Source organism: Talpa europaea (genome assembly GCF_964194135.1).
Source record: "Talpa europaea genome assembly, chromosome: 13".
NCBI classification, from domain to species: domain Eukaryota; kingdom Metazoa; phylum Chordata; class Mammalia; order Eulipotyphla; family Talpidae; genus Talpa; species Talpa europaea.
The window spans coordinates 12,906,259-12,927,784 of NC_140080.1; the positions used below are offsets into that span (position 1 = coordinate 12,906,259).

The following is a 21,526-nucleotide window of genomic DNA, read 5'->3' on the forward strand; positions in this document are numbered from 1 at the left end:
GTTGGCAAAGGTCAGTTTAGATATTGTAGTTCAATTTTTCATGTATTAATATACAGTTGTTTAGTTCTATTAAATTAACAATAAAAGAATGTTAAGTAGATTGACATGAATTCTGGTCTTCATATTTTTGGAATATCAAACAACTGCTTGAAGGCATTTAATTTTCTTTTTTTAAGACTCTGCCAGTATTGCTATTTCCTTTTAGAATTGCTTCTTTGAATTTCTTTTCTGAGCAGTGTATGTACTACATTGAAATAGTCACAAGAAAAGTTACAAAGCCTAGATTCATAAATTACCTGAAGTTCAAAAGTAATGTAAGAAATGAGCCAAAGTATATATAAGGTTGTCTCAGATGTGGGGAATATGAAGGTCCTGTAGAATTACAGCAAAAATAGTCTTTATTTATTTGACTTCACTCCCAATATTAGTGTCTGTCATAATCAAAATGTCATTTATAGAAGTCAAAACAGTGATTTAGTTTTCAGCTGTTGTGCATGTCTTGGTAGCAGCTTATGAAGAACCTTATGAAGACAATGTAATTTTCATAAGTCCCTGTGTCCCCAGTGACTCTACTGCTAACATTAGCCTGAGTAAATCAGAGCTTTGTTGGACCTTAAATTTCCAGAGGGAATTTTATTGTAAAATTCGAATATCACTAAAATAGGTTATGCAATACTTTGTAAAAACCACAAATTTATAAGTGTATTTTGTACAATAGGAAAAGTTGGTGTGGTTTTTTTCCCTGTTTTCTAGGTTTTGTTAGAGCACGAGGTGGTGGTGATATTCGAGATGTTAACACAAATTCCGAGAACTGGGCTGTCGTTAAAGCTGCATTGGTGGCAGGCATGTATCCTAATTTAGTCCATGTGGACAGAGAAAATGTAGTATTGACAGGGCCAAAGGAGAAAAAAGTGCGGTTTCATCCCACATCAGTTCTCAGTCAGCCTCAATATAAAAAGGTAAACATTTTCAATGCTCATAGGTCTTGAGGTGAAACTAATTTAGATCCAAGATCAATGAAAAATGCTCCAAATACCCACCTGCTTTAAGAAATTAGTTATGGGTGTGTAACTCAACACTGAAGCAAAATTTTAATAGAATTGTAGAGTTGGAAGGAATAATGCGTTAATTCACGAGGACTTTCATACAAACTACGTGAACAATGACTTGCGTTCTTTTTTGCTTGATTCTAATATACATCTATTTCATTGAAGGACTTTATACATTTTAAAAGTGTTAGTAAATTTAGTGATAAATACAGTTAACAATTTCTTGATTTATTTTCCTAATAGATTCCTCCAGCCAATGGTCAAGCTGCAGCAATTCAGGCGCTTCCCACAGATTGGCTTATTTATGATGAAATGACCAGAGCACATAGAATAGCTAATATTAGATGTTGTTCAGCAGTGACACCTGTCACTGTATTGGTGTTCTGTGGACCAGCGAGGTTGGCAAGTAATGCTCTTCAAGAACCTTCATCATTCAGAGGTAAATGGATTAAAAGGAAATAATCCGAGATGAGATTTTTTTTCTTTTTTGCACTAAACCAAAGTGTGATATCATTAAAATTCATGTAGTAGTGCCCTTTTGGTACGTAAAGATTGAGTAAACACTACAGCGTACCACTGTTCTTAAAATTGATTTCTAAGTCAATCATGCATGGTGATTGTGTCTTTTTAGTTAATCTAGCTAATAGGAAGTTTGCTTTTCTTTTCCACTTGGATTTAAATGATAGGTGAATGTAAGTAAAGAAATATTGTAGGGCCTCCCAGGTGGCGCAGCGGTTGAGCGCTGGGCTGCAAAGCTGCCCGCAGCCCCTGCAGCGCCGGTTTGATCCCCGGCGGCCGGTGAGAGTCCCACATGGTGCACAGACCTCTCCTGCTGCGCCTGTTGCTCCCCTCAGCAGTGTACTTCGGTCCTTCTGCCTGTTCTGCACCCCGCTCTGGCTCTGGTGAATTCTCTCACGCTTCTGACTGTACCCAGTGCTGTGTAAACAAATAAAATGAATAAATAAATGTTTTTTAAAAAAAGAAATATTGTATAGTCACGTGTATACCCATTATTCTTATGTGACTGCTTTTTAATACTATGTATTTTTCTGTGTTTCCATATTTTTCTTTTATCCATTGTGCTGTATGTGTTGTGCTATTTTCATTGTATAAAATACAAAAAAAATAACTTAGTATTTCATATAAATGAAATCATTGGGTTTTATACTTTTTTCAAGATGTATTTAGGGTAGTTTCTCTTTTAATTCTTTATTTTTTAAAGATTTATTTATGCATACAAGAGCTGGGGCACAGGCCAGAGATGCGGGGGGTGAGAAGATTCACCAGAGACAGAGTGGGGAGCAGAACAGGCAGACTGACTGAAATACACTGCTGAGGGGAGCAGCAGGCGAGACAGGAGAGGTCTGCTGTGCCATGTGGGTTGCTCCCTGGCAGGCCAGGGATTGAACTGGTGCTACAGAGGCTGCGTATTGCTTCGTAGTGTGGTTCTTAACCCCTTGTACCACCAGGGAAGCCCGTTTCTCTTTTATTTAAATTAAAACTTGTGGAATTACATGAGTATTGAGCATAGCTTAATCTTTTATATTCTCATTCCTTTGAGTTCTTAATATTCTTTATCCAGTTACTATTGAAGATTGCTTTGATTTTAAGTTTTTGTCTTTTTTATTGCATTTTGTTTTAGAGATTGTAGTGTTTACAGTATCTTTTTACCTCCTTCTAAGTATTGAGATTTAGTTTGTGATCTGTTGGGTTTGGAGAACGCTCAACAAATTGTATTAGGGGGATTTGTGTAAAAGTAGATTTTCTATATTGATTTAATGTTTTGCTACGATGCAAGATGTTAAAAGTGATAAGTTTTTGTTTTCAATTTGCGTTTGAGCAGCCGATGGTATTCCTAATGACAGTAGTGACAGTGAAATGGAAGATAGAACTACTGCTAATTTGGCAGCTTTGAAACTTGATGAGTGGTTCAATTTCAAACTAGAACCAGAGGTAAGTTGCTTTTTAATATTATAATACATGTCTTTCATTCTGTTATTTGAATTGATATGTACACCATGATGAAAATTTTGTCTTTAATGTTGAACCTTTACTATTAGAAAATACAGCTTAGTTTTTGGTTTTCATGGGGTCCTCATACATTCTCTTCTGTATTGGGATTTATTCCAGTACCAGATTTAAAAAATCCAGGGGTGGCTTAGTGTTTAAGCATGATATAATTTGTGTGTTTCTGTGTATATGAAAATACTGAATATTGTATACACAAGCCCTCACTTTATCTTGTATAACTGTTTCTAATAGGTAGGAATTCATTCACTTTTCTCTTTTTACATATTTATGAATTGTGAGAGATGAATTTTTGTTTTCAAATAAAGAAATTTTTTTATAAAGCTATTCCTTAATTCTCTTTACTTTTAAGGTTATTCTATATGGATGTATTTGGGTGGGTGGCAGCCATGTTGTCAGTGGTTGACACTAGCTGCTGGTTTGCTCTTGCGCCATTCCTCTCTTCAGTCCACTGCATCCTCAACTTCCATTCCCACTCAGCCTTTCACTTCCTTGAAATTGTCCTTGTCAAGGTCAGCATTGTCCTCCATGCTATTAAAGTCAGCCTGCTGTCCTTGATAAATTTGACTTCTCTTTAGTATTGGGCTCTATCCTATGTATCCTTTTTTGGTAATTCTACCCTTCCGTATTTTTCACCCTCGTCCTTGCCCCAACTTCATTGTCACTAGTACTGTGACATTAATCTTTTGTTGTTGTTCTTTGTCCTGGAGAGGTCTTAGGTTCTTTGACTGGCTCTTATGTATGTGTTGGTGCCTTAAATCTTAGATGTCCTCCACACTCTGTTATTCTGCTTTTTTTACTGTCCTTGCATAACCTCCAGGGACCTCACTTTTAGATATAGTAACCCAGGGGCCTCCCTGGTGGCAGAAGGGGTTGAGTCTCAGCACTGTGAAGCTCTCCGCAGCCAATGCAGCACAAGTTCGATCCCCGGCCAGGGAGGTGACCCACATGGCATAGCAAACCTCTTGTCTCACCCGCTGCTCCTGATTGATGATTGATGATTCCCAAGTTCATTTTATCTCTAGCTTAGACATAGTTTTGGATCTCTGAATCCAGCTGTTCTCTGGACAACATTGTATGGATATTCGGTAGACACTTAGGTATGAATGGAATCGGTGCATTTTTCTTCATTTACTTTGCTGTTACTTTTCCAGAATTGATCACATTCTACCACCCATTGTTTACTATCTTTCTCATTATTCTGTTTCTTTTGATTTTGTGTCTCTAGTGTCTCAAATGTGGTAAATAAGAAATTTTATTTCATACAATAATGGAATTATTAGTAAATAATATGAAGTGTAAAATAGTTTCTTTGTAAATAAGTTGTCTTGCAAATGTGATACCCATTTTGCTTTTATCTATTTGAACTGGGCAACATATTTTTTTTATAGGCAGCCAGTTTATTGCTGCAGCTTAGACAAAAGTGGCACAGCTTATTTTTACGCCGAATGAGAGCTCCATCCAAACCTTGGTCTCAAGTTGATGAAGCTACCATAAGAGCAATTATAGCTGTTTTAAGCACTGAAGAACAGTCTGCAGGTTTACAACAACCCTCTGGGATTGGTCAAAGACCAAGACCTATGTCTTCAGAAGAACTTCCTTTGGCATCATCTTGGAGGTCAAATAATAGTAGGAAAACTTCAGCAGATATCGAATTTTCTGAGGAGTCTGCTACTGCAGAAAGGTAGGTTTATAATATTTTGTTAAAATGGGAAACATTTTCTCCATTAAAATGAGTTGTTTTATTTTTTAAGATTTATTTGTTTATGCATACAAAAACTGGGGTACGGGTCAGGGGTGCAGGGGGTGAGAGGATTCACCAGAGACAGAGTGGGGAGCAGAACAGGCAGACTGACTGAAATACACTGCTGAGGGGAACAGCGGGTGAGATAGGAGAGGTCTGCTACACCATGTGGGTAGCTCCCTAGCCAGCTGGGGGATTGAACTTGTGCTGCAGAGGCTGTGGACAGCTTCACCAGGGAGGCCCAAAAATGAGTTTCATATCATATCATATTCTTTTGTAATATTTAAAAATTAGTTTTTTATATTCTAAGGTACGTGAAGAGGTTATGCTACAATGGGATGAGTTTTTTACTCTTAAGATATAATTATTAAAAGTATTAAGTTAATATGGAGGAATTTAAACTGGTAACTCTGAGTTATTTAATAACGAAATGTTTTATCAGGAAAATTTCAATGGTTACTTTCCAGAATTTACAAATTTAGTGTCTGTTAAAAGGATAGTGGCATTTTTTTGTTATGTATTTTAGTTAATATATGCCAAGGGACATTTTCCTAGATACCCTATGTCAAAAGAATTGTTGGCTATGTATGTTTAAATGGTTAGCCTCTCTTACCTAGATATTAGTATGAATGCTTGTTGCTCTTGGTATGAGGACTGTAACAATAAACAAAAAGGACACTGTCTTTTCAGAGAATTTACATTATATTGAGGGGAGGCATATAAATTAACTAACAGTCGTGATGAAGTTTTTGTTATAATTAGCCATTTTTTTAATTCTTTCTAGTATTTAGCAATTAGTTATATTTTTGCTTATTATGTGATTATTAATAATGGGAGCTCTTAACTTTCTGGTGGTTATAGTGAATCATTGACTTGGAGACGTATTTTTGATTGTGAAACATTTATTAGAATTAAATTTAAGGTTCTCTCAAGCAATTTTTCTTTACCCATTGGAATTTATAACATAAAAAACATTTTTGCCTGTGTTGCTTGTTATGGTACTATTGGTAGAAAAGTCTCTATAAGACTATAGAGACATAGAATATAATTTCATAGTTAAAAAACTGAAAATAGATACATGAAAAATGTGATGCTTACTACTTTTTTAAGGATCAGATGAAGTTGTTTTTAGTAATTCTTTTGATCAGATTTTTCTTATTTAAACAAAGTAAAGTCTTCAGTTAAAGCAGAATAATGTATTAATGGTTTCCAAAGTCCTTGATTAATGCATTTTGGCAATAATTCAGCCAGTTGCTAAGAAAATGTTCTCATAGTTTGTGTGCCTGAACTTTCTCCCTAATGTAGACTCTGCTGAATGAAAGAATAGTAAAAAGCGTATTTTCTTCTTAGAATGCTCTTTTTTGGGAAAATTTGTTCTAAAAGTTTACTGGTACAAGAAACCATCACTGTTAGCACCTTGATCTTGGACTTCTGGCCCTGAATTGTGAGGAAATAAATTTCAGTTGTTGAATACACCCTGGTAAACTAACCCACCAATTATAATTAACCGGATGTCTTTGGGCTTTTAGACTCTTTAAAACTACCAGTCAGGGCCTCCCTGGTGGCGCAAGGGGTTAAGCACAGCACTCTGAAGCTATCCACAGCCACTGCTGCACAAGTTCCATCCCCTGCCAGGGAGATACCCACATGGTGCAGCAGACCTGTCCTGTCTCACCCACTGCTCCCCTCAGCAGTGTATTTCAGTAGATCCACCTGTTCTGTTCCCCTTGTAAGTTTCCTTACAAGTTGCAGCCTTTCCCTCTTCAGTCTGTTACCTGTTGAACAGTGGGGTATAGAATTTTATCCACATTCACACTGTTGGATATATTGATAACTAAGACCTTAGATTCATGTGGCTTGAAGACAAGTAGAGTGAGGACTCTTAGGAAGATTTAATTTTGAAGGGACAAGTTATAATCTTTGTAGGATTACTTCTTTGAGAAAAAGGTTTTGTAGTTAGAGTTTTCACTCCAGGGTGGCAAGATAGAGATTAAATAATAATTTCTTTTAATGAAACATTATTACTTAACTGTAGAAACTATTACAGAAATGGAAATTGCTAATGTCCTACCCTAAACTGAAAATGTTTTATTCTTGTCATTTTTCTAAATAATACTACCTGATGGCAGAGGGCAAACATACCTTTTCTATAACAAAGTGAGATAACGTTGTTACCTTTCTATCATAATTCTTTGTTCCTATTAAGTGAAAAATTGAATGGAATGGTTGGGGAACATTTTATTTCTATTTGAAAGAAATCTTGGAGGAAACTTCAGAATGAAAGTTGAAAGTTGTCATTAATGATTCAGATGTACATTTATTATCTTTTTTGATTGTATCATTAGGTTTTTGCTGGTTTATTTCATTTGTGAAAGAACCCTAGATCTAAGATGTTAAAGAGAAGTAGTAGCTATTTTAACTTGTCTTGAAGGCACAGTAATTATAATTGTAAGACTCTGGAAGCTTTGTACATTACTAATTTTGCTCTATATATGTTATTAACATTACTGCTTTTGTTTCCAATTTGTATAACTACTGTTAAACATAGCAGTGTAAATGATATACCATAATGAGTTCCATATAGTTATCAAAATTTTCACCTACTTGTTTCCTCTACCCACTTTTTCATTTTTGCATCCTTTTTTTTTTGTTTCTGAATTTCAAAGTAAGTCCCATATATCATGTCATTTTATCCTTATATATTTAAATATGCGTGTCTTAAAAATAGGTTTTTTTTTTTTCCTATATCATCAAAATCATTCAGAGTCCCAGGAAAATGATCAATTCTCTAATTCTCAAACTAAAGATTTATTTGAATAAGCACCTGGCAAGGATTCATGCGTTGTATTAGGTTGTCATGTTTGTTGAGTCTCTTGTGATCTAGAGCAGTTCCTCTGATGACTTTCTGGAGAATCCTAGGTCAGTGGTACTGTGAGGTGTCCCACAGTGCTGGATTTGTCGCTTTGTTTCCTGATGGCATGATTTATTGCTATACCCTATGTGTTTTATGTAGCTTGGCAGTTAGCTTTCAGGGCTTGATTAGATCCAGTTTTTTGACAAAAATATTTTATAGGTGGTCTTTATATTGTATTATTTCAAAAAGTACTTAGTGATTTATTATTGTTTTTTTAAATTTGAGTTTGTTCCACAAAGACTTCTTTAAAAAATATAAAGGTATCTGACTGTTATCTTCATTACATTTAGTCATAGAATTTTAAAATAGAAGAACCTTGTTACCTATATAATCCCTTTAGTAGATAAAGAAATTATAGCTCAGATAAGAGAGTTGCCCAGTATCACATATGTAATTAGCGATAATTTTAATACTGTCGGGAAACCTACTCTTGAGTACTAGTCCACTTGTAGTTTACCATACTGTAATTTTTAGCATACTTGGTTGTCAGATATATGAAAGTGAAAGAAAAGTGGAGTAGGTGATATTCTTGTAAGGGTCATTAGAATAGATGTATTTAAGTAAGTTTTATGACATAAAAAGACATTAAATATCAACATGAAATATAATTGTTAAAGAGCTCTCCTATATACCATCATAAAAGAGGTTAATACTTTGTAAGGGAAGTAACTCCTTGGTATTTGTTAATGTTAAGTTAAAGATTTCTGTAGATTATTTTAAATATTTTTAACTATTGTTTTTCTAATCCTAATATTGTTTCTGAATGCCTAAATATAATAGAATCCCTATTTAAAAACTATTTCATAAATCATAATATCATTGGAATGTGCTTGAAATACCATTTTGTGTTACAAACTTTTGTATAACTGACCTTTGCTTCCTTTTTCTCACCCAAGAGTATTGATGAAATCCCCATCTCCAGCACTACATCCACCTCAGAAGTTCAAAGATAGAGGAATACTGCATCCTAAACGAAGCACTGATGATCGGTCAGATCAATCTTCTGTGAAATCTACAGACAGTAGTAGTTACCCAAGTCCTTGTGCTAGTCCTTCTCCTCCTTCCTCAGGAAAGGTAGAGTACCTCAGAGTCAGTGTTGCAAGGAACAGTGTAGTACCCCTTCTGTTACATGTTGAAACAAAATTGTAAAACAGTCATACTTTTTTGTTACTAGTTCTGACCTCTGTCCTGGAAATACACTGAAGCAGGAAAACTTCAAATACTTTGAGTAAAATTTTTCCCCCAGTTTTTCCTACTTGCCAAATATTTCTAGTTTCTAACCGTGCTGGGGTATTTTAAAACTGATAGCATATAGCTGGGCAATTCATTATTTGCTCTCTATATTTTAAAATCTTTTTTTGTTAAAACATATAACAAGATTTGAAATTACTTTGGTTTATGATTTCAATTTTTTTTCAATCATTAATTCATTTCTCCAAATCAGTGGTAATATTAAAAACTCAAGACAAGAAAGGGTTAGGAAGATAGGAAGTGTGAAGGAATTAAGAACTATGTCTCTTCTTAAAAATGTGTATTATGAATAATTTCAGAATTTCAGAATATGTTTATTTTAACTTTCCTGCATTCTTGGTACCTAACTAAGTATATGGCTAGTATTTCGTAATGTGTTGTGTTCTGATGAAAGTGCCTGCCGAAACACGTTCAGTAAGAGGACAGGGAATGTTTTTGTGGTGTTAGTTTTTTTGGTTTTGTTATATTTTGTTTTATGTTAAATACCTTTAGTAAGGTATAATTTACACTTAGTAAAATTGTATAATTTGATGAAATTTGACAGTTGTGTACAATTGGGTAACTGTACCATATTCATGTACAGAACATTACATTTTCCATCACCTCTGGGTCCTGGTAATCATTGAACTGCTCTCTGTCCCCAGAGTTTTGCATTTTCTATCATTTCCTTTAAAGGGAATCACATGTATAGCTTTTTTGACAGGCATATTTCATTTTTGAAATGCATCTGTTATTTAATTTATTACTAATTTATTCTTTAATGCTGAGCGGTGTTCTGGTATAGTCCCTATTTTGGCTATTATGAAGAAAGTTGCTATAACATTCAAGAACAAGTCTTTGATATATAAATGTTTTCTATTCTTGGTTAAATACCAAGTAATTGATTGTTGGATTGTGTAGTAAGTATATGTAGAACTTTACAAGAAACTTTTCCACTGTTTTTTAAAGTGACTTTACTATTTTTCATTCTTTGCGGTAATCTTGAGAGTTCCATTTGCTCCATATTCTGACAATACTTAACATTATTAGTCTTTTTAATTTCAACCATTCTAGTGAGTATATAGCGGTATCCTGTATAATCTTAATTTGCCTTTCCTCAGTGACTAACAGTGTTGATCATCTTGTCATGTGCTTATTAGCCATCTTCTCTGGCTGTTGGCATCATCTTCTGTGAAGTATTTGTTCAAACTTTTTTTGAACATTTTGTTCTTGTTTATTGGTTGTTTTTATTTTGTTGTAAGTTTATGTCATGAGATCTTTGCCTAACCTAATATTACAAAGATTTCCTCCTAATTTCTTCTAAAATTTTCAAGTTGAAACTCTTACATTTTGATATATATTCTATTTGGAGTTAATTTTTGTTTCGAGTATGGGTGGGTGAAGGATTATTTTTTGTCTATGTAATTCTTCCAGTACCATTTGTTGAAAGATCATCCTTTTTCCATTGAATTACTTTGGCACCTTTGTCAAAATGTAATTAATAAAATGTGTTTTATTTATCGGGCTCTGTTCTGTTTCGTTGATTTGTACATTTGTCTTTTTTGTCAATGCTAAAATAACTTGATATTGTAGTAGCTTTATAACAAGTCTTGAAATCAGTTAATGTTTGTTCTCTAACTTTGTTCTTTTTCAAAATTGTTTTGACTATCCTAGGTCTTGTGTGCTTTCATAAAACTTTAGAATCAGCTTGCCAATTTCTACGGAATTCTTTTTGAGTGGAATTGCACTGTAGATTAATCTGAGGAAAATTGACAACAATTTTTATTCTTCCAAACCATAAGCATAGTAGTATATATTTGCAGTTATTTAGCTATTTTTTCATATCTCAGAAGAGTGTTTTATAAATTTCAGAGTTCAGGTATTTCACGTTTTTTGTAAGTTTATTCCTGAATATTTTGTATTTTTAAGATTTCAGTTTTTACTTACTCATCTTAGCACATAGAAAAACATTTGAATTTTGCATATTTGTCCTATATTGCTTGACCATACTTGACATTAATTCTAGTAGCTTTTTGTGTAGATTTCTCAGATTTTCTATATTTAGGATAATCATGCAGCCTGTTAATTAATGAAGTCATTTTATTTTTCTTTGCAGTCTGTGCACGGTCTTTTGTTTTTTTCTTGCCTTATCTGCAGTTAAATGTTAACCTCCAGTTTAGTGAAGGTACTGAGAGCAGACACCTTTGCCTTGACCTTAGAAGGAAAGAAAGCTTTAAGGGTTTCACCATTTAGCATGATGTAACCGTGGGACATTCTCTTTTGGATCAAGTTTGCTGTTTATTATGAATAAGCATTGAACTGTATTTAGTGTTTTTCTTAAGATGTATTGACATGATCATATTAAGATATTCTTAACATCTAATGAAATGTTAGTATGGTAGATTTCATTGCTTGATTTTCTAATATGTATACCTTACTTAATTATGATGTATTATTCCTTTTCAATATTGCTGGATTGGGTTTTGTTCAGTTAAACTGTTTATGAAATGAAGGCTCTTTGTTCATATGGGATATTATTCTATAGTTCTCTTTCCTTGTATTTTCTTAGTATGTTTTTGGCATTAGGGTAATGTTGACCTCATAAAATTAATTGATAAGTATCTAACACTTCAGTTTTTTGCAAAAGATGTGTAGATTTGGTGTCATTTTTTTCTTTAAATGTCTGCTATCCATTACGTATTGCATTATACTAGTGTACTTTGAGTCAGTATCGTTCTAATTCAGCTATAGTTTGAAAACCTTGGAACAGTGGTTAAGTCTGAAAAAATGTCTTACATTCACTCAATATCATTTGCTGTGTTTCTTTCATATGTATGAATTTCTACATTGTATCATATACTCTTCCCTTCTAGTATAGATCTTCTGGAAATGAATTCTTTTAAGATTTTTGTCTGAAAAGTTCTTTTTGCTTTTATTTTTGGAAGTTATTTTAATGTGTATGTAGTAGAAGTTGACAGTGGTTTTCTTTTATGCTTGTTAAGATCTCACTACATTATCTTCTGGTTTACATAGTTTCTGATGAGAAATTTACTATCATTCTTATCTTTGTTTCTATCACTCATTTTCAGAAATTTGATTTTAAATTCTTTTTACATGTTTTTCTCTTTATATATTTTTCCTTCCAAATTTTTCTCCAATCTGTTTGTTTATAGTTTTTCATTAATTGTGGGAAATGTAGGACCATTATTTCTTTAATATTGCCCATCTCCCTCTTCCTTTCTGGGGGTCTGGATACACAAATGTCAGACAACCTGATAACATTCTACAGGTCACTGATGCTCTCTTCCTTTGTCTCATTTTTTGTTTGTGTTTCACTTCACATAGTTTCAGTTGCTATGTCTTTATTTTTTACATTGACATTTTTAGTTGTAATATCTAATCTGCTGTTCATTCTTTCTATTGTGTTTTCATTTCAAATATGTACCTTTTTTTTAGAGCTTCCTTTTGAGTCTTTTAAAATGAATCTTTAAAAAAAAAAAGCAAAGGTTGTGCTTTTAAAAAAATAAGGGGCCACCCTGGTGGCGCAAGGGGTTAAGCACCACACTATGCAGCTATCCACAGCCTCTGCAGCAGGAGTGCGATCCCTGGTTGGCCAGGGAGCTACCACATGGTGCAGCAAACCTCTCCTGACTGTCCCGCTGCTCCCCTCAGCAGTGTATTTCAGTCAGTCTGCCTGTTCTGCTCCCCACTCTGTCTAGTGAATCCTCTCACTCCCCGCATCTCTGGCCTGTACCCCTGCTCTTGTATGCATAAATAAGTAAATCTTTAATAAATAAATAAGTAAATAAATAAATAAATAAATACAAGTATGTTCCATTTCTCCTCTTATCATGTTCATGTTTCTTCTACCGTCTTGAACATAGTAAGCATATTTATTATAATTCCTTTAATATTCTTGTCTCCCAGTTTTATCATTTGTCAGGTTCTAGTCTTTTTCTATTGGATTAATTTTTCCCCCTGCTTGTGGGTGATGTTTGTTCATATTCTGTGTAGTTTGGTTTGAATGCTAGATTTTTGTTTTATATCTTTAAGTAGTGTTAGACATATTTTTTGGTACACAATTAAGGTAGTTTCAGTCAGTTTACTGTTTTCAGGATTTGCCTTTCAAGAATTGTTAGGGCAGGTCCACAACAGTTTTTATTCTCATACTAATTTAGTTCCAGTGCTGATATTTCAGTGAGCTAATGCCTATGTTTTGACTGGGGATAAAGTAAAAATTCTCAGCTATGTGTGAGCTCTGGGAACTGTTTGGCCTATTGCTGTCTTTTGGGTCTTCCCTGACTTCAGGTCACTTTTTCCTTAACTCATGTGTAGGTCAGTTCTTAGCCTATGGAAACCCCTCTGTAGTTCCCAAGACCTTCTTTCTGTGCAAATCTCTTCTGTCAAGTACCCTGCCAAGCAAATTCTAGTCATTTTGGTCTCTAAATTCTATGCTTTAGCTATGCATTTTAGTGAGGACACTCAAGTCTTGTTTGTGTTCCCTTCCTTCCACTGTTGCCTGGAAACTGTGCCCAGGCAGTAAGCTAGAATAATTTTTTTGTTTGTTTTCAAATTTTGAAAGTTTATTAAACTATTTTCTGAAAGTACATTTGGAGTATAAATCAGAGTGAGTAATCTAGAATCCTTTCTTAAGTAGGGATTGAATGCTATGAAAATGAGTACTTGGATTTGACTTTGACCTCATTTTGATTGAACCTTGTGTAGGTTTTCAGGCATGATAGAGAATTATTTGCATTTGTTGAATATTTATAAAATATTTTGGCTTATGTTTATGAAGATGTTATTTAATGGGGCCTATTGATTGTGGAAGGTCAGATTGCCTTTCAAGAATTTATGCATTCTTTTATAGGGCTCAAAATCTCCTTCACCAAGACCAAACATGCCTATTCGATACTTCATAATGAAGAGTAGCAATTTGAGAAACCTTGAAATTTCTCAGCAGAAGGGTATCTGGTCTACAACCCCTAGTAATGAGCGGAAACTAAATCGAGCCTTTTGGGAAAGCAGCATGGTTTACTTGGTATTTTCTGTTCAAGGATCTGGACATTTCCAGGTGAGCCATCCTGAAATAGTAAAATGAGATTGTTCTGTTGGCAGCTTAGATCATATAGAGTAAAAAAAAAAAAGAAAAAAATCAAACCTGGCTTTCTGTTGCATGGAATGGGAAAAATGTGTTTTGCTTGACTGAGAATGAGGAATAATTTGCACCTCCTCAAGGAACAATGAATAGGGTTGTCTTTGGTTCTGCCTTATTTTACCAGATCCTCTCCAAATAAAAGTTTCTCCTTCTGAAGGCAACTTTAGATTTACTCTCTCTCAGGTGGATTACAAAAGTAATGAGAAGATTGATTTTTTGGTAAAATGTTTATTTAAATAGAGAAGTTAGTGCTGACATCACGAAACTTAGTGCTTTTCTTATATTTCTTAACCCATCTTGACTTGATATATTATCTGAATTTACAAAATCATGAATTTATTATTTGGTACAATTTTAATTTTTAGAAGTAAAAACATAGAGGTTAGGTGTGTCCGTTTTTCATGGAATAAATGTGAATTTGAAATTGTTCATACGGTATTTGGGAAATGTCTTCATATTTGAAATTATGTTGGAAGGCTAGTATTGGTTTTCCTCTAAAATTTGTTAAGAATTTTTCATAAAAAATTGAATAAATATCTTATTTTTGGTTTTGTTGTATATTTATTATTTTTATATTTCACTTTTACCTAAAACAAACAAACAAAAAACCTCCCTGCTTTCTCAAATAGATTGAATTCACATATCTGAGTATCATCCTTATGCTTACCGTTTTCCCTCATTGTACCCACAGGGATTTTCTAGGATGTCTTCTGAGATAGGAAGGGAGAAGAGCCAGGATTGGGGTTCAGCTGGATTAGGAGGAGTATTTAAGGTGGAGTGGATACGAAAAGAAAGTCTTCCCTTTCAGTTTGCACACCATCTACTCAATCCCTGGAATGACAACAAGAAAGTCCAGATTAGCAGAGATGGGCAGGTATACAATAACATATTATAGTTCTTTTCTTTTTTCTCAGTGTTGCTGTTATCAGTGATTTGTTTGAGGGACAAATATAAAAATAAAAAGTATTTATTGCATATGCACACGGGAAATAGTGGTTAAGTTTTGTAAAAGTCCTAGTTGAAACCTGCCTGCCAAATGGGTATGCTAGAGCTCACTGTACCTTTTAATATCTTGTAAATGTATATTTGTATGTGTGTAAAATCTTTCATAAGCTGTGTTGTCTCGTAACTAAAGATGGTTTCTGAAGTAATCTGATTAAAGTCTACAGATAATAACAGTATCTAATTTCTTTATGACTTTAATTACGTAGCATAAATAGTACCATTTTTTGTGACTTGTCTTATTTCTATTATGTTTTACTTTGCCCTTGTGATGCTGTTCATGTGCATTTTAAACTCGCTAAGGTGTTGGAATTAACACATAGATTGAGTACTGTGCTAGCTGCTTATCTGAAATAATTCTTATGCATAAAATGAATTACTAGTCCAATATTTGTAGGAAAGTAAAAAGAAATTAGACTTGCCTGAAGTCACATGACTAATAATTTATTTAAACCAGTTTGACTCACTTTACATTACCATATGAAAAGTGTCAGGGTTCTGTTTTCATGCACATCAGAGATACAATGTCATAAGGAAACTAAATGGCAATCTTTTTAATTATATAAGAATAATTTAAGTTTTATTCTATGATTATTTTTAAATAAATCTAGTCTTTAAGATAAGAACATATGGTCAGTCACCTAAGATAGTTTCTTGAAAAAAAATACCATAAATTGAATATGTTAGATTTTCCAATAAACCTTTAAAATTTGAGAGTGCTTTTCTTAAATATCAAATCATTATGTTGTACAAATGCTAATGTTGTCATATCTAAATTTAAATAAAAACAAAGGCAAAATTCATTCTTTCCAGATAGAAATTCCAGAAGTCCTTGGAAAATTCTCACCATTTTATCACAGATAATTGCAGAATTTACAGCCTAACTACATTCTTGATTTCTGGAAGTCAGTTCCATAAACCTTAACACAAGAATTAGAACGATGCATACCATATTATTTTAGTATACTGTGATAAAGAAATGAAATTTAAGATGATTTTTAAGTATTTTTGTTGGTTTAGGTTTTGGTGATAAAAATTCAATCCAGTTATTTGTGTTGATTGTGATTTTTGATTTATCTAGGAGCTAGAACCTCAGGTTGGTGAACAGTTGCTCCAGTTATGGGAACGTCTTCCATTGGGAGAAAAAAGCACAACTGATTGATTCCCCGGTACCTCACTTGAATGACTAACACCTGCATTTGTGATTCTTAGGTTGTTTTTCAGATTATCTTTTCTTCCTTTTTTCATTTTAATCTTTCTAGAACCCTTCTTATGGAAGAACATCATACCTATTTATAACTTCTGAGTGCACTGACTTCCACAGACTGAGAAGGGGTTGTGTTTATAGATTTGCTATTCTGTTTTAGACTGTTGTTTTAGAACCATTATCTTCATATGAAGAGAAAACAATAATTTAAATTTTTATAGTAATCATAGGAAATGATTGTGTAATATTTGTTACTGTATGTTTATAATTGAATAAAATAATTTCATTTTTTGACAAAGCAGCAGTTATTTTAAACATGCTTAATTTGAAGTTAAGCAGTTCATTTGTGTGAAACACTAAATACTCTTATTGGTGATTTTATTTACATGCAAAGTAAATTGTTCACACTTCAGAAAGACCTGAATATGTCCGTACATCTGAGCATGATTAAGATTTATCATCAACAAACAGGCAAGCAAAACAAGCAGATAAATTCCAGAAATGTCCCTTTTAAACATAGTGTGTGCTGATTAAGACAGTTCATTATGTGATTATGAAATGCAGAAAAATCTGAAGAAAGGCAGAGTTCCTCCCTGTCTTTGATCAATCGGGTAAGTGCTTAGTTTTATTCCTAGTTCTTCCAGTTTTAACTTGATGGTTATCATATCCTTTTATTCCCCTTATTACAGTCTTTACATGGCTCTTACATGAGCACAATAATTATGACCTGTTTTGGCTAGGGAAACTTGATTAAACAATTTAAATATTTAAACAAGTTATGCAAGTTTAAAAAACAACTCAACAGAAGTAGTAGCTTAGTAGTTATGTCTTCAAAACTGAAGCCCACAAGCACCACATTTTTAATGTTTTCGATTTTTCGAGCACTTTTTATTCATGTTTTCAGATAAGATTTTTCTTTTTGTGTATTTATGATTTAATAAATGAGAGATAACTTTTTGTAATCCTGTGTTAGTGCCAACTCTAATAATTCTTTGCCATCTCAGAATTATTTGATCTCCTTTTTTCACCGTTGTATAAAAAGTTTCCTTAGAGACTTGAAGAAAACTAAAGGTTCAGGGGAAAATCAAAGAAATACCTTGGTTACTGAGCTCTAAATAGAACAGATTTAATAGCACTTATGATACCTTTTGGTCACTGAATCTATTTGAAAGACAAAAAGAAAGTCTAAGTCGTCTGTTTTCATACAGTGGACAATGTATTGAAGATAATGAAAAATCTTGGGTCATTATAAAATCTTGAGAACGCTTCTACTTTTTCTGGGGAAGTATTACAGGTACATTAGTTCAGAATATCAGTTACAATTTTTGCCTTTATTTGTAGTTATTGGGTTTTTTATTTTGTTTTATACTTTGAAATATACCTGTAATTTACACCAATGTGAATTATGTTCCACTATATGTGTATCAGAGTTACTTTCCTATTAATACAACTTGTTTTTCTGATAATGTATACATTTCATTTAGATAAATATTTAACAGTTACAGTGTACTAAATTTGGAAGTAAGGACTTAAAAAAAAATCTTGTTTTAGTTTCCATTTGTTTTCTAATAGCCAACGCTGTATATAAATGATGAATTTGGTGATATTTAAAATGAACACACTTTGAATGTAATTAAAATGCTGTTTCTGGAAAAGTTGAACTTTAAATATACTTATTAAATGAAATTCTATTACATTATTTACATCTTGTTATTTCTGATAGTATATAGTAAGACTAAAGAAACAATGATCAGAAAATATCCATGGAGATAATAATCAGTTTTCAAACACCTTGAAATATATAATAAATTAGCATAGAAGGTGACACACATTATACAATATATATCTTCCCCCTTGAAAGAGTTGGCCTTATTGTGATAGAGAGATGGAAAAAAAAAACCGCAAGACATGAGTCTTACATAAAATCTTTTGAGTATTAATAAAATATGCACTCATCTGCCTTCTGTTCTCAGGACATTATGCTATGGTAACATGCCATTGTATCCAATTGGTACAGCCTTGCTCTACCAATTACAGCAGAGGTAGATAATGAGAAAAGAATAATCTCAAATGAGTACTTCAAGGAAAGACAAATTCATTTAAGAAGTTGTCCTCTGAGACTCATCCCTCACCGTTTAAAATCTTATATCCTGAAACAGAGAAAATTGAGGGTTAGTTCAAATGAATTCACTACTGAATCAACTCCAGGGCAAAAATAGTACAGCTGAATGGATTATTCACAGTGATCACACCTTCCTGTGAGTGAGCTTGCAGAGCACAGAATCTCACTGTGCTCCAGAATGCTTCATGATTCCTCTCTTACCCAAACTATTGCTGAGTATATTGCATATACTTAGTCTTTCCAGCCAAACTTGAAGTCTCTACTTGACTGCTTAATAAACTTTCAAACTGGCATGTTCAAAATTGAGCTGTTCTTTTCCCACAACCTATCCTGCTAATGCTGTCCTCTTTTCAATTTTTGCAACTTTCATTCTTTTGGCTGCTTAGGCTAGAAATCTTGGGAGTTTGGCTCCATTATTTCTCTCAGTCTAATCCATCGAAAAATTTTTTTGGGTCTACCTTCAAAATTTATCTAGAATCCAAACATTTGTTCCCACTTCTGTCACCATATTTAGTACCACCGTCATTCTTACCTGTGTTACTGAAATGGTTTCCTAAGATGACATCCCTCTTCTATCTTTCCTCTTCTCTCCCCCACCTCTAACCTATTTTCAACACAGAGTTTAGTGATCCTTTTAAAACAATTAGTCCTTTCTGTTACTCTGTTCAAAACTCAGCAGTGCATTTTACTCAGAAGTCAGTCTTTGTAATAATTTAATTGTTTTAAATGATCTGGTTCCCTGTTACATCTCTGACTTCTCTACTTGTTCCACTTTAGCAACATGAACTCTCTCACTGTTCCTTGAGTATACCAGGCACGTTGCAGCCTCAGACTTTCTGTAGCTGTTCCCTCTGCCTAGACTGCTTTCCTCAGAATATTTGGCCAACTTATTGTTACCATTTTAGTGTTAGGCTTACGGTAAAATTTTCTTTAAAATTTGACATAGAATTGCGTTAATTTAAAAAAAAAAAAAAAACCTTTAATTTTTGCCACAATCAGGATTCAGTTAATCACCCCAAAACCTTCCTCCTATACCTTTGTAGGTATATCCTCTTCTACTCTTATTCCCTGCCAACCATTCTAGTTTTCTCCTTTGATGAAGTCACAGTATTAGAATCACAATATGTAACTTCAGGGGACTGGCTTCTTTCAGCATATTTCCATTGAGATTGATTCAGGTTGTGTCCATCTAAATTCATTTTCTTATATTGATTAGTAGTATTCCATTGTATAGAATGTGCCAAGTTTATTAACCACTTGATGGATATTTTGGCTGCTTCCATTTTTTTTGTGATTATTAAATAGGACAGCTAAACTTTAGTGTGGAAATGTATTTCCTTTGCTTGAGTAAATATCTAGGTCTGTGATTGCTGGATCATAATGGAAAGTGTATGTTCCACTTTATAAGAAACTGCCAAATCATTTTTCAGAGTATATATACCATTTGCATTCTTACCAGCAATGTCTTTAAGTTCTGGTTGCTTTACATGCTTGGCAGCACCTACTATCATTAGTATTTTTGATTTTCACCCTTCTATATGTACAGTCATATCTGATTATGATTTTAATTTGTATCTAATGGTAAATGATCTTTCTCAACAATATTTTACAGTTTTTAATTTTGAGGAATTACAATTTATCATTTTTTTAAATATTTTGAATTGTGATTCTGGAGTCATGTCTAAGAACTCTTTGCCTAGTTGCCTAAGGAATGGAAGTGTTTCTCTTGTTTCTTCCTAAAAGTTTTACAGTTTTATATTAAAAACTGCCTTGAGAGAGTTTGTGGCACAGGGAGAAGGTACTGAAGCAGAATTTGATAGCGTTCCTGAGTTGAGACAGAGTTGAAAGTGGGAAATATAAAGCAGCCTGAATTCAGAGAGCAGAGTAACAGAAAAGGGAGAGGACCCCACAGATCTGTGACAGTCCTACTGGAGAATTCTGCAGAGTACTGGTTAGTACATGTATGTGCAGAAACTACCTGAGGTCAGGAAAAGAATCATCTGAAAGTATTAAAAAGGTTGGTACCTTGTTGCAAAGGCCAGAAATAGTACTTGTTCTCACCAGCCAGACTTGTATATATCCAAAAGAAGGCAGAAAAGATGAAAAGAGATAATGAGCAAATGGAAATTAGCAGAAATAAAGATAACAACAACAAATAAATAGAAAACAGTGAGATGATAGACTCAACCCTAATGGTAATCATATTAAATGTCTAAAAATCTTAATTAAAAGGGAAAGCTTGTCAAACTATAAAAACCCAAGACTTACACATAGTACCTACAAGAAATCTATTTTAAATTTGAAGACACAAATAGGTTAAGAGTTTAAAAAATGAAAGTAGTTTATACTATGTTAGTTTGTTTTTTGTTTTGTTTTGTTTTTTTTTCAAAAAAAAAAAAAAAGCTGCAATGGCTTTGTTAATACCAGGTAAAGTAGAATTTAGAGCAAAGTATAACCAGGGGTAAAGACAGCATTTGTAGGTACTGACACACTGATTTCAGAATAAATGTGTAATGCAGAGTATAGATTAGCCAAAACAACACTGAAGAACAATTTATAGGGTTCATACTACCTGACTTGAAGATTTATAAAGCTATTATACACAAAACAGCTGCTTGGTATGGACTAAAGATAGATTAATAGGTCAGTGGGACATACTATAGAAATCCAGAAGTATACGTAACATCCATGGATAACTGATTTTTTATTAACAAGGATACACAAAATGTTGTGGGGTAGTGAATATCAATTTTACATATTGAGTGTTTTACTCAGTGCGTAGCAGTCATTTAATAAATACCTGTTAAACTACTTATTTTAAGGAGCAATAAAAGATAACTAAAACAAAGTTTTACTATTTTGACTGCCTTGATCTCATTCAATATTACAACATTTTCTATTTTTCATTTAAAATTTTAAAATTTTTTCCCCATTTATTGCAGACTTGATTCACTCGTAATGGCTATATAATATTTGATAAATTTCCTTTATCATAATAACTTTCATCATTTCATTTACTTTTTTATATTGTGAATAGCATGGCATACATTTAAATAATTTCACTTCATTAAA

General features: G+C 33.3%; 1 protein-coding gene across 1 annotated transcript in view; it reads left to right on the top strand.

The window, feature by feature from the left end:
• YTHDC2 (YTH N6-methyladenosine RNA binding protein C2) overlaps positions 1 to 16,287 on the top strand; it is a gene marked incomplete at its 3' end in the record, with an annotated part of 53,241 nt that extends 36,954 nt beyond the window's left edge. The window contains exons 22-29 of the mRNA XM_084252864.1: positions 754 to 959; positions 1,293 to 1,488; positions 2,893 to 3,002; positions 4,469 to 4,761; positions 8,632 to 8,809; positions 13,836 to 14,039; positions 14,815 to 14,997; positions 16,207 to 16,287. Of these exons, the coding sequence (XP_084108990.1) occupies positions 754 to 959; positions 1,293 to 1,488; positions 2,893 to 3,002; positions 4,469 to 4,761; positions 8,632 to 8,809; positions 13,836 to 14,039; positions 14,815 to 14,997; positions 16,207 to 16,287 (1,451 nt within the window). The remainder of the gene's footprint in view (positions 1 to 753; positions 960 to 1,292; positions 1,489 to 2,892; positions 3,003 to 4,468; positions 4,762 to 8,631; positions 8,810 to 13,835; positions 14,040 to 14,814; positions 14,998 to 16,206) is intronic.
• Between the last annotated feature and the right edge of the window lie 5,239 nt (positions 16,288 to 21,526).